The sequence below is a fragment of the Suncus etruscus genome, chromosome 5 (assembly GCF_024139225.1).
Source record: "Suncus etruscus isolate mSunEtr1 chromosome 5, mSunEtr1.pri.cur, whole genome shotgun sequence".
Lineage (NCBI taxonomy): Eukaryota > Metazoa > Chordata > Mammalia > Eulipotyphla > Soricidae > Suncus > Suncus etruscus.
Genome location: NC_064852.1, coordinates 79,523,890 through 79,538,028, shown reverse-complemented (window position 1 = coordinate 79,538,028; position 14,139 = coordinate 79,523,890). Strand labels below are relative to the sequence as shown.

Below are 14,139 nucleotides of genomic sequence, written 5' to 3'. Positions count from 1 at the left end.
TTTATCATGAGCCTGATTATATTTACAGTAACATATTTGCTAGATTCTTTTCTGAACATTGAAGACTCAAGTGACAAGTGATTACATATATAATAGAGTGTCCCTATTTGACGTATGACTCTCACTGACAATGAATTTTTAGATTTTTATCTTATTTTTTCTCTGTTACTTATTCTAATTATTTTAGTTAGGTATTCTACATCCATGTAGCACTGTAACAAATAATTTAGAACCTACAAAATCTTTATTTTCAAAAACACAAAATGCTATTATTCCTCCAAAGATAATTATCTTGAAATGTATAAATAAATATTTATTCTAATTAAATAACACAATTTATGTATATAGCATCAATCAATATGGCACATGATTAATTTGGTTAATTAAGACAATGAACCAATAGAAAATTCTAAAATTTTAACCATGGCAAATTTCATGCCCTAATGATTTTAAGGTAATGTACTGTGTAAAGGTCAATAATCTAAATAATATATAATGTATAGTTATTATTATTGATAAAAATTCAATTCTCACAATATTTTATTTTATTAACAATAGAGATTTTTTTTACTTACATTCTAGGCATTTTTCATGTTGAATCCAGAAATAAAGCACCTTTCAGCAAAACTAAAAAGAAAATACAATTATATGGACTCTGATCCTACTTAGATTGAGGTCAAAAGTTGACTGTAGGAAAATTGTGTGCCCAGAGCAAAAAGAAAGTTTACTTTCTGTACATCCATTTCCAGAAATGTATCTTGCAACTATAGCAACATTTTCCAAGGCAACCAAGTGCATATTCTTTCTGAGCTATATTTAGATTGTGTCTACAAAGATGCTCATTTTAATTAAAACCACTAGCCAGGATTTTCCCTTTGAATTTCTTTTTTTTTTCATATTACTATTACAACAAGCTAGTAACACATTTGTAAATTTTAATAAGAGAATAAATTAAAATCAAGAAACTTTGAATAGTTTACATTTTATTTATTTCTGAGAAAACCATCCATTTTACATTAGCACTACAAAAATATATCTATGCTAAGATTGATTCACCATTGTCACTTCAAATCATTTCATCACTGGTGACTTGTGAATGAGAGAACAGAAATTCTATAAATTTTACTGGCATAAGACTTTCCAGTACAATCTGCAACTTTATCCCATCAGTTCTCATTATCTTCTCTGAAGGTATTTATGTTAACTAGCTAGCAGGAGGTTTGACAGATAAAGTGTTCTGAATGTTTGTTTGTCATTAGTGATCCAAAGCTGAAAATTTAGTATACCAAGATATTATTTTACTATTTCATATTTTAAATAGTATCAAATATTGAATAATAAATCCAGAAAAAAACCTGCAGGTACTTTGCCTATAATTCCAGGAATAACATTTTGCTGTTTATTTTCATTTTTTAAGCTTGCTAAAATATCAAAAATAATTACTTACTGTAACTTTAAAAACTGAAACCAAACTCTGGATCCTGTAGTCTGTGGAAGCCTTAATCAGCAAGAAGCCTTGTGGAATTTATAGCAAACTCTGTGAGGTCTGTAAGCCATTTTAACAGAACAAGCAACTCTAACCTTCTATTTTTCTAATGCTATCTTTGGATATTCTAATTTACTTCTGATTTTTTCACCCAACTAAGGCAAAGATTCTAGGCAGCTCATTAGAGAAATTTGATATGTTCAATGATAAAAGGATAATGATAGAGAAACCATGAAGAAAGGACATAGAAATTTTCTCTGGTACTTGAAGAAAGAATGACGTTTCTGAGCTATCTGACTACACTTTTAGAAAAATTATTAAAATAATGGACTTCAAGAAACCCTACCGATCCTATTCACTATTTTTAGAATCATCGCAAATCTTTTCCAAATCTATACTTTCTTTCTTTTTTTTTGTTTTTTTGTTTTGTTTTTTGGCCACACCCGTTTGATGCTCAGGGGTTACTCCTGGCTAAGTGCTCAGAAATTGCCCCTGGCTTGGGGAGACCATATGGGACACCGGGGGATTGAACCACGGTCCTTCCTTGGCTAGCGCTTGCAAGGCAGACACCTTACCTCTAGTGCCACCTGGCTGGCCCCAAATCTATACTTTCTAACCAAGTTTTTAAATAACTGATGATATAGTTTTCTTAACTTTACATGACTTTTGTCACCATTTAATTATAGCTACTTGAAAAATAAATTATTCCTGAAAATAACAATTTTTAATTCAAAACATTTCTAGATGAAAAATGTAATCTAGTTAAATATTTTCTTCTTACCAGAACTCCCAGGGAGAAAAAAAAAGATACTTGCTCAGTTTATCTTTTTCTCTAAAATTAATTCTCAATACATCGAGTATAATTTACTTGGATTTTATTTTCTTCTGATTGACTAAAAGCTTTTCCCCAGATACATAAAATTTAGAGAGTCAGAAAGTAGATGACATGTCCTATAAAAAAGTAAGACCAAGCCAGGTATGCAGCTCAGTGAAGAATACAGTGCAGAGCATATGCCTTGCATATGTGAGGTCAGATTTGATCCTCTGTACCTTGAGCACTGTTGAGCACTGCTGGTGGTGATTCTGTTATCCCTCCCCAGAACTGTCCAGCATTGTAACTGCAGCAACATAAGCAATAATAATAACAACAAAATTAAAAAGTATGAAAAAGAGAAAAAGTAAGAATTATGATTTCCTTCAAATATTGACAACTTGAAAATATTGCAAGAGAAAGTAACAAAAAAAGATGAGAAAGCGATTCTATGAAAAATGAGCAAAAACTTATTTAATTCTTCAAGTGCAAGTACTGTCCTTGCCCTTAATACCTCCACATTCAGCTGTAGCTGGCATGTAAAGCTTTTAAAAGTAGACCTATAAAGACAATGTTATTTTTTCAATATAGTGATATGAAGTAACAATGCTAAGTAAAATAACCACAAGAAAAAAAGATATTTATGTGACTATATTTTAAATGTGTATAAAGAACTACAAAGAAACATGAAACTGTGTCATGGGACTAGAGAATTTTCAAAAAGCCTTTCAATCTCAGTGGTTATAGATATAGTACAGCAGGTAGGATGCTTGCATTTCAGGAAGCCAACCCAGTTCTAATCTACAGCACACAAATGATGCTTTTAGACTTACTAGAAGTGATCCTTAAGCATAAAGAAAGGAGTAAATACTGAGTATATCCAGATGTGTCCTGAAATACAAAAGAAAAAACAAATCATATCCTTCCATAATGAATCATGATTCTTTGGCTCTACTTTGCATTGGATTGTACTAATGGAAATCCCCCACTACAGAATGGCATTGACCCCTGAGTCTCAACCTAGGACCTCACTTAATTGTGAAGTCTAAAATATTATTTGGGTAAGAGTCATAGAACATTAAATCAAAAAGAAGACAAGCAATATAAACAAATACAAAACCCCAAAATTCATTGTTTTCTCTTAAAAAATAGCTAGAAAACAGACATCACAAAACCAAATTCATATTCAAAACTTACTACAAATATTTAAAAATATTTTACTGGTAATATGTTTTCAGTCACATATGGGAAATGAACAGGGTGGAACTTGCCTACACTTGGCCCTGTACATCGGTCAATTCCCTGAATTGTTCTGTTTTGTTCTTTGGTTTGTACTCTGAGATCCACTCTTGCTTGTCCTGCGGATGGTGTTTCGTGAACACTGAGTTTCATCTTGCTGTTTTCCAGATATCGTTGACCCCAGGAGCTGGGAACGAGAAAGCACCCGGAAGCAAGCTGAGGAGTGTAGTACATCTGGACATCAGCAAGCTGCCTGGGGAATTTCTGAAACAGAAAGTGATCTTACCTATGGAGAAGTGGAACAAAGACTAGATTTGCTCCAAGAACAGCTTAACAGGTATAATCAGAGGAAGAGCAGAGGACAAAACCCAAGCACATAGTTAGCTTGCATTATTAGTTATAAACAAACAAAACACAATTTCTACTTCTACAATCCTATGTTTTATTTATATATGACTCATTTAAAATAAGATAAGCAATTGACAGAATTAGTAGTCTGAGGTCAGGGATGACAAGGCCGACTGGGTTCAATCCTCAGCATCCCATGTGGTCCCCATAGCTTGTCAGGAGTGATTCCTGAATAAGAGCCAGAAGTAATGCCTGAGTGCCACTGGGTGTAACTCAAAAACTACACAAACAAACAAAAAGAATTAGTAGTCTAGTAAACTATGCAGTGCTGCAAAAAAAGCATTTATTTACAATACTTCTCTGGCAGTACAAATCCTACTTTTTCCCATATCATAAAAAGACTTGCTTGATCACCGAGAAAAGTGAAATGCACTTAGATGTGACTCTCCTTAGCTAACTGAACAATCATGTGCTATAGAGCCCTTTTAGATAGAGTACAATGGGAGTCACTGCTAAATGTCCACCAATGATTTGAAAATTTTGAGTGACAATTATCTGCCCAAAGATAGTGAGAAGAAAAGATTCTTTTCAACTCTCTGTGTAAAATCCAAATTCATACTTGCTTCATATCTATTCTACCTTTGTCAAACCTTGCATGTTACTAACATGCCACCTTCATTACCTCATGAATTCTTCCCATGTCTACAAGCTACTTTTCTCATTGTCTGTACTTAACATATACCATGATTTTTACCTATACTAAATAACTTACTGGTTTACTTATAATTTATTCAATATAATTTGCATTGTTTTGGTGGGGTGGTGGTGGTTTGCAGTGCTCGGCATTTCCTGCATCTGCATCAGGAATAACTACCAACAGAGTTCAAGGATTCATATGTGATGCTGAAAATATGAGAAGCAAAATCCAGGTCAGCTGCTTACAAGACAAGTTCACTACCTGTTGCACTATTACTCTGGGCCAATATAATTTGCTTTATCTAAGATGGATTTTAAAAATAATTGAATAAAATTTAAAATTGAGTCAACAGTTAGGTTTATAACAGGGATATTGGTGTCTTTTTCATTTTAGAATAGTACTCACTAGTGCTCGCTTCGGCAGTACATATACTAAAATTGGAACAATACAGAGAAGATTAGCATGGCCCCTGCACAAGGATGACATGCAAGAATAGTACTCACTATACTAAAGTTATAACATTGCTACTTAACTACATAGATGAAGATTGGTTCAAGTTATTTAAATTTGTATGGCATGTGTCAAAGAGATATCACAGCATGTAAGGTGTTTGCCTTGCAGGTGCCCCATCTAAGTTGATTCACATTACATGTTATGGTTTCCCAAGTGCCAGAAAGACTGATTCCTAAGCACAGATCCAGGAAAAAGCCATAAGCAGTGTTGTATGTGGTCCCAAAACAAAACAAAACAAAACAAAACAAATAAAATCATTATACAGACCTAATTACTGTTCTGCAATGCTGTTGTAGGGTCGAAGATAATAATATACAAAAGAATATATAGTCCATGCAAAATAGGTCACGCACTTGCAGTTTAGTAAATTTTCTTACAATGGGCATCATGTCTATTATTGATCATCCCCTATGTTTAGTCTCCTACTTTATCTGCACTTCTTCCCTTCTTGATTTAGACTTTTCTTCAGAGAAAATAAATAAAGATTTTTAGCATCCTCTTGTTGCTTTATCAAGAAAATTGATGATGTTCTAGGATAAATCAAAAGACTTCTGAAACATTTATTTTCTATCTGTCTTGAATTTACAGACTTAGAAACTACTCTAAGTGTAAATTTCTAAGGGTACAGATATTTAGGTATATTTGGTTAGCAACTGCACTTAAGCAATCATACTTATTGTTATTTTTGTTTCTTAGTTATATAATTATGTTTTCTCATAGCCAAGTATAATGTAAGAACTTTTGATACAGTCCAGTACCTATATGGTTTTGTATACTTCTTTGTCTAATCTCTAATTTTCTGATATTTTCACAATCTAATTGCTCAGCTCATTTTAACTTTTTCTTTAATTTATAATGAAAAAATGTTACTGTTTTTCTGAACTGTTGTCTTCACAAACCCTTTTGCCTGCTTTACTCCAGAGTCTAACTTTCTATACTGTGGGTTGCAACCCCATATTGGGATGGCATAATGTAGAAGTTTAAAAAAATTGAGAAAGTTTTTGAACACACAATGCAAAACTATAATTTGAAATCAGGAACATAAGGAGTACAGAATGTTTCTGGCAGCACTAGTCTATGCTATATTTCTCAGAGATTAAAAAAAATAAGTCCTCAGTGTAAAAAAGTTCAAGAAGCAATGAGGTAAATAATAGAAACAAGATTTCAAAGGACAGCCCTATCTATACTTTGTTATCCTGAAGCATTTTGTAGAAGTGGGTCTACCTGTTTACATCAACATTCAGCTCGTACTTGGCACTGAATTTCTATCTCATTTGTCTCCTCCAAATTCTTATATTAAGTACACACTGCAATAAAAAGAAATGTAAATGGTCTATTTCAAATTATCCTTGAAGCCTTTCTTTTTTAATAGCCAATTAAACTATATGTAGGGTTAAAGGTTTACAGAATAAGTGTATTTCATATATTATGCCTACAGATATACATATTTAGGGAAATCATTAATACTGATTCTAAAAAAAATTGCTTCTCCAACTTTAATAAGCATTCAGATCACTGGGGATCTTGTTAAAATGCAGATTCTAAGTGGTAGCTCGGAAATGGCAGATATTCCACATTCTAACAAGCTCCCAGATTTGGCCACACTGAGTAGAGAGACTCTAGAGAACATATAACCTTCTAGTAATGATTGTATCCACCTAGAGCAATTTGTTAGCATGCCTCTAGAATGGCACAGAGAACTTTCCTTCCTGTTGTAGTTATGTTTGTACTTTGTTTTATTTTCTTCCTAGGTGGTCAGTTCCTGTCAGCACTGAGATTGGATTCCCTATTTATTAATATTCTTCTCTCACCCTCCTACCTAGAACAATGCTGAAACATTGTACATTATTGAATACATGGATAAAAACATTCATCTTTTGTAAAAGCCACGCTGATGTACAAGAAAATAGTTTTCCATCTATCCATACAGTTCAAACACTAGTAATCAGACATTAACAAGAGAAAAACAATTGCAACTTATTTACATGTATCATGTTTACTTAGGAACTGTTGAGAGATTAACAAGGAATTAAATAGCATAATAATTAGGAAAGAGAAGTGAAATAAAGACTTTTAAAAGAGTAAATGGAGACTAGAGAAATAGAACAGTATGTAGAGTGCTTGCCATAAATACAGATGGCCTGAGTTAAATCTCCAAGAGCCAGAAGCAAAACTTAGCAGTTAGGTGTGTATCCCCCACTCAAAAAATAAGAGTATATAATGATCTTTTAAGAAAATATAAAATATCTTTAGAATAATCAATAGGTGCCATAATAGTTGATGACAAAAATTGTGTGTGATTTTTGACTTCTAATAGCCAAGAGGTTTAGGGTTTCAATAAAGAAATGTGAAAAAATAACCTTTCAATCTATTGCACTGAATGAGCCAGCATACCAGAAAAATCAGTTACTAAAACAAAATTAAATATTCAAAATCATTCCAAAAGAGATATCACCGTGTTAACAGGGGAGTTCCAGAAGTGGTTATAGTATAGGATATTTATAATTCTTTAGAGTCTGACTGACCTACCATGATGGAAAACTGATTAGAAATTTGTGGAGTGTAATAGACAAAACTAATTAAGAAAATTAGAAGAGGATCTTGAGGAAATGTCTAGATAAATATCATTTTCTGAGAGGCTAGAGAGATAGTATAGTTGGTAAGGCTCTAGGTAAGGAGCTTGCCTTGCATGCACTAGACCCAGGTTCAATCCCCCACAACTCATATGACCCCCAAGCCCTCTAGGAATGATCGCTGAGCTTAGAACCAGAAGTAAGCGCTGGGCACAGGTGGGTATAGTCCAAAATCAAACAAAAATTAATTAAATTTGTTTGAGAAGCAAGTTACTTGTTTATCAGATTGCTATTTCTAGTGGGCTAATTTGTAGAACTATTCTTAAGGAGAAATTTATTTATTCTTTTAGTCTTATTTTTATTAGCAAAATTTTCCTGTATTAAACAAAGTCATGTTGATAGAGGTAAATTACAGACTTAACAAAGTCACTTTGACACAGTTCTCACCTCACACCAGCTAATTCTGCTCATGCTGTTCATGTTAGTCCCGCTTATAGCAGCAGGGAGCAATTACTAAACACCATCCTTCCAGTAGATTTTTTTCCCTTAGGTACACTATACAAATAAAAAGATTAGTTACTATAGAGATCCTCTTTCTCATACTGTTTAATAAAGTTTTTAATATAATTCTAATACATTACCATAACATCAAACTCTACTGCGTCTTGAATACCATTTTTGGATGGAGTTTTCATTTCTTCTTCATTCAAAAATTCTTTTCCATTTAATAAAATAAATAATGTAAAAGTAACTAACTAAATTAAATGTTGCTAATGAAAGAATAATTTTGTACAGAAATATTTATCATGATATCTGAATGTAGAATTTTTTCTTAGATTTCAGAGGAGAAAGAAAATGATTCTGAATGAATTGACTAGAGAAGAATTTTGAATACATAAAAAAATGTGAGCAAGATCTTTAAGAATAGAGGAGAAAAATTATAACAATAAATAGGATTTAGTTGGCATTATAGAATATTAGAAAAGACCAACATATAAATTGATAAACTAGTTGACACTTGTTTTTGCCTTCATAATTGATCTATGCTTTTGACTAAGGCAAAGCAAAATCATACATAATTTGTAGCTATTGTTTTAAAAGACACTAAACAATTTGGTAATATATATCAAATATAGAAAAATTATTAGAACAATGTTATGATTCTTAAAAATTATGTATTATGTCAATTAGTACTAAAAACCAAAAGGCAAAGTGATTTTTTGGTTTTCATTTTTGTTTTTGGGCCACACCTCGTGGTACTCTATGTTTAATCCTATCTCTATCCTCAGGAATAACTCTGGGGTGCCAGGGATAGAATTCAGGTTGGCCTCAAGCAAGGATATCCACTATTCTATTGCTCTGATACCCAAAAGAAAAAAAATTTATTCATGTTTTTAGGTTTATATTCTCTTTCGAGTTAAAAGCTAAATTATATCCATTTAGAACTTCATGAACATGAACATAAACATATATGTGACTGCTAAAATTGTGTCGTCTTAATAGAGGAAAATTTTGTAAGACTATTTTTTCACTTTATAGTTTTTTCATTCATAGTTATGCCCTATTACAAACAAGAGAAATAAGTTAATGTTTTCTAAAGAAGCATATGATTGAAATATTCTCTTCTTAAACCTACAAAATTTGCTTGGCTTTTAATGCTACTAATATCTGCAACAGGGAATAATCAGACTTTATTTTTTAATTTTCTCCTAAATTTTAATTTTAAACAGAAGTGAACTTAACAAGTCATTTGGCTACTTTTAAGCGTGGCAGAAAAAGTCAGTTTTATTTTGCAGGACAGATACGGAATAGCAGCAAGTGAACTTTTACAATTGAGTTTGTTTCTTAAATACCAAAAGTCTTAAACTGTAGATTTTAAGTGTTGACATTTAACAGTACTTACCATTAAAGAAAAATACATTTAATAATTTGCAATATTTGATATAAATATGAGTTAAATTAAAATATGAGTAACAATATAAATATAAAACATAATTAATTACCTGATACTGCAAAATGTGCTACCAAATCTGTTTCTTAAAAATAAAAAATAAAAATTGTGCACAAGAAACTGAACAAAGACCATTGAAAAACAAGAGCGCTGATTAAAATAGATTCTTGGCATGTTTTGCATTTAAAATCAATAAACATTTGTAAAACTGTCTTCCATTCAGCTGTTTTTTTTTTATTAAGATCTTGTAAAATGATTAGAAAACCTGTAGCCTTTATCAGAACCATCACTGAGACATAGAAAGTGAGCATCAGCTAGGAGAGAATCTCACTGCTCCCTCTCCTGTCCTTCTGGTTTAGAGCAGGGTCATAATTCTTTACTGAGATTTTGTACTGAAATTTTCTCAAATGCTTTGTACTTTTTTTAAGACTGTCTCCCCTGTTTATGTCTATTCTGCAGACTTGAATCCCAAATGACTGCTGATATACAGACCATCTTACAGTTACTGCAGAAGCAAACCACTGTGGTTCCCCCAGCCTACAGTATGGTAACAGCAGGCACAGAGTATCACAGACCCATCATTCACCTGATGAAAACCAGTCATCCAGTAGCATCCATCAAGACTGACCGCAGTTTCAGCCCCTCCTCACAAGTTAGTCCACATTATATGCAAGCAAAAGTGTTTTTAGAGTGTTTCTAAGTGTTTTTAGAAACCGGTTGAATCAGAATCATTGGAACTAATGTGGGAAGTATAGAATCTTTTTTTCATTAGTTTTTCTACTCAGAAATTCTGGGAAAGACCCTAGTTATCTGCATTTTAAACAAGCAGCCCAACTAATTCTTATGCTTATCTTAAGTAAGATAACAAAAAGCTAAATTAAGAGTCTTAGAATACTAGCATTTTTTTAATTTTTAAAAGCTCCTTTCAATAATCAATTAGGTTAATATATGATAGAATTCTGAAAGCTAATGGATGCTCCAGGATTCAAAAAAGACTTCAGAGAAATGTTAACTTGGCTCTAGTGACAAAGACTGGGCAGGTACTAGAAGGAAAAAAATAAAAGTAGAAGTAGCTAGCTGTTAAACACTAGAGGAAGTAGACTGGTAATCTTATCTATGCCCCTAAGCCTCCAGAAATCTAGAAACTTGTCTCTTCTTGCTAAATATAAAAAGGAAGGAAGGAGATTAAGGTAAGGGTCCTTGGGGCTGAAGAGATAGTATAGTGGGTAGGGTGGTTACCTTACAGGAGACAGACCTCTTTGTCTTCTTAAACTATATGGTACATGCAAGTCTAGAGATTAAGTAATGCTTATCTTTCCCCATTCAACAAACAGGTTTGATCTCAAGCATTACATATGGTCCCCTATCACAGCTAGGAGTAGTGTAATTCCTAAATAAGAGTTATCCATCTCCAGATGTGGCCTAAAAAGGGGAAAAAGTGTTAGAAGAGTCCTTAACTTTACTCACAGGTCCTTTATAAATAATATATTAATGTTAAAAGTCTAAGTCCTTTGGAATCTATTATGGGATTCTTTCCTTGATTACTTTAAAACTATAGTCAAATTGGTCCAAAAACGATTCTTTAGATATGCCTTTACAAAACAATTTTCTAAAACATTTTTTTAGCTCTTTCAGGATTTTGTAAAAAACACTCTAGGAAATGAAACTATTTAATAACAGGAGATTATGTGCCAGAATAAAAACAATGCCATCTTCCTAAAATATGAAAGTAGAAATTAATTTATCTCCACCTTGTTTTGAATGGCTGATCAACACACAAACCCATGTATTTTATTCTTTGTTTCCAGTGGACAAAATAATTTCAGTTTAGAGATGTGTGATTTGCATTCTTTTCTCACCCCTTATTCTTCTCTACTCTAACCCAATCATTTCTTATCCCAACCATTCAAGTTTTGTCTTTAATATTTTAATTAAGATACATCCTAAAAATTCAGTCAAATTAAGTATTTTAAAATTTTTTGATCAGACTTCAGCATAAAAAAATTAAGAAATGAAATAATTGTTTGGTACTATAGCAGTACTGATTCTTGTCCACAGGCAAGATTGATGATGGCAGGGGGTGGAGACAAAATGGTTGTATTCATTAGAGACTTTGTGGAAGGGAAGAAGGTTAGCTGGGTTACAGGGTTTCTTAAATGGAAAGCTCAAGAAAAATGAAAAACTTTTTTAGGGAGATTTGGGGCATTGATGATCGGAATGTCGCACTGGTGAAGGGGAGTGCTCTTTATATGACTGAAACCCAACTACAATTATGTTTGTAATCAAGTTGTATAAATAAAGACATAAATTAAAAAGACAATAAAAAATAAACTGGGGCTTGGGAAACATTCTAATATATAAATTGATGTGAGCATGTAAAAAAAAGAAAAAAGAAAAAACTTTTTAATATTATTTTAATTAGTGATATGGATTTAAGACATGCAAGATGGTAAAACAAAGGATCTGTGGAAGAACATGCTGCTATAAAGGAGCATCTTCTTCATAACATGGGCCCATATTCAGAATTTTTATTCTGGGCTCATTTTCTTTCTAACCTCACCCTGCTTTATCCTTCCTGTTCCTATATTGCTATACCAGTATTATCTCAACTAATCCTTAACCTCCAATGTCTTTATCTATCTTTGGGAGAGGCTTGTGGGTTAAAGCCAGTTATCAGATACAGATTTATAGAGAAAAAAAAACATATTTGTATTTCATGATATTCTTTTCTAAATCTATGCCAATAAATTATCAAAATTTGTTTTCTTTTCTAACAGTGCCCAGAATTTCTAGACCTCGAAAAAACTAAAAAGTCCAAAGAATCCCTCTCAAGTGGGGTGCACCTGAACACAGCTTCAGAAGACAACTTGACTTCACTTTTAAAGCAAGACAGTGATCTCTCTATAGAGCTACACCCTCAACAAAGAAAAACTTACCTTCATCCAATTAGGCATCCCTCTTTGACAGAGTCATCCACAAGCACTGTAGGAACTTTGGGTCTTCATAGGCATGTTTCTGATCCTGGTCTTCCTGGGAAATAATCATTTTTTACTATTTACTCCACATACAATGTAAGTGCTTTTAATGGCTGTTTTCCTTTTTTGTATTTAAATCCTCTCTACTTGACTCAGGGGCTCACAAGTTACCATATATGCAAAAGTACTGTATATTTTCCTAAATTGAAGCTTATAAGGTAAAATTGTGCAGTTAGGATGTAAATATACATATGAACTCTTTTGTTCCAAATGTTAAAACTGCCAGCATCTCAAGGCACCTTATTTTTTATTTTTATTTTTTATTCATGTGCATGTTAGGAAACTCCAATTTCTCTTGCATGGAGACTCCTATTTACTTTTAAGATACCAATACTATGTTATGAAAATGCCTTCTAAGAAAATATGAACACAAGGGACAAAATTGTTCATAGATATAATAACTCAGTTGATCCTTAATTTACAGAAGCTCACAGAGGGAAAAAGAACTTAGTTACTTTTGAGAACAGAATCTTTGTTTTGATATATCTATAGTTAGATCATTGCACTACACCAGGAAAATACAGTTCTATAATTCTAAATTTCTGTCAGAGGCCATTTGAAACTACACGAATATAACACAATATGAATGAGGGCATATGGACTTTTTAATTTAAAATTCTCAGTGGGATTGAAGCAATAGCACAGCGGTAGGGCCTTAGTCTTGCACGTGGCCAATCCAGGACAACCTGGTTTGATTCCCAGCATCCCATATGGTCCCCGAGCCTGCCAGGAGCAATTTCTGAGTGCAGAGCCAAGAGTAATCCCTGAGCGCCGCCAGTGTGACCTACCTCCCAAAAATTAAAAATAAATAAATAAATAAAATTCTCTCACTGATTCTTTCATCAATATCTAAAATGTTTCCTAAAGGCACATTTCCTTAAAAAGTTTAAAAAACATTTCTCAAGGATTTTTTTTGTTTATTTTTGTTTGTTTGATTTTCTCTTTTGGGTAGTGTTGAAAGGAGTGGGAAATTTTCTTAAACACATGTTGAAGTGTAATTGACATAAACTAACATCCAGTTTTCTTCTGACTCATACTTTAGAATAATGCTCAATTTTATGCAGTTTCCTTTCAAAGAATGGGAATTTGTATTGCAAAATCAGTTTCCATTAAGTATATGTGTTATTCTTTGGCTTTTTAATCACAACCATGGAAAAATGATATGCATTCACAATCACAAAGAAATGGATACACCAGTAGTAAATTTCAACTTGTATGACTATCCAAACACCTTTGCTAATGAAAAAATTAAATAAAAATATTATTATTTATTAAGGAAAATATATACTGATCTCAAAATGGTAAAACAGTTGGTATATATTGTAATATTTGGAGTGGTGGGGAAATGCTATAGGTACGAGAAAAAATTTAAAGCTACAGATTCAGATGAATACAATTCTAATTAAGTTCCATTTTTTAATTTATTTGAGTACGATTTTACACTTATTATGGACTGACCCACTATAATTTTTTCTTCTGAACAAAG

The 14,139-nt window shown here is 32.5% G+C and overlaps 1 protein-coding gene and 1 non-coding gene across 2 annotated transcripts in view; both read left to right on the top strand.

Moving 5' to 3' along the window:
- The window catches only part of KCNH7 (potassium voltage-gated channel subfamily H member 7), a 480,494-nt gene extending 467,749 nt beyond the window's left edge, over positions 1 to 12,745 (top strand). Inside the window, exons 14-16 of the mRNA XM_049773364.1 lie at positions 3,705 to 3,873; positions 10,078 to 10,270; positions 12,396 to 12,745. Coding sequence (XP_049629321.1) covers positions 3,705 to 3,873; positions 10,078 to 10,270; positions 12,396 to 12,659 — 626 coding nt within the window. The 3' untranslated portion in view covers positions 12,660 to 12,745. The remainder of the gene's footprint in view (positions 1 to 3,704; positions 3,874 to 10,077; positions 10,271 to 12,395) is intronic.
- On the top strand, positions 4,989 to 5,098 carry LOC126010723 (U6 spliceosomal RNA). The gene has a single exon (XR_007496735.1). It is a non-coding gene; the product is annotated as a U6 spliceosomal RNA (small nuclear RNA).
- Positions 12,746 to 14,139: the final 1,394 nt, after the last annotated feature.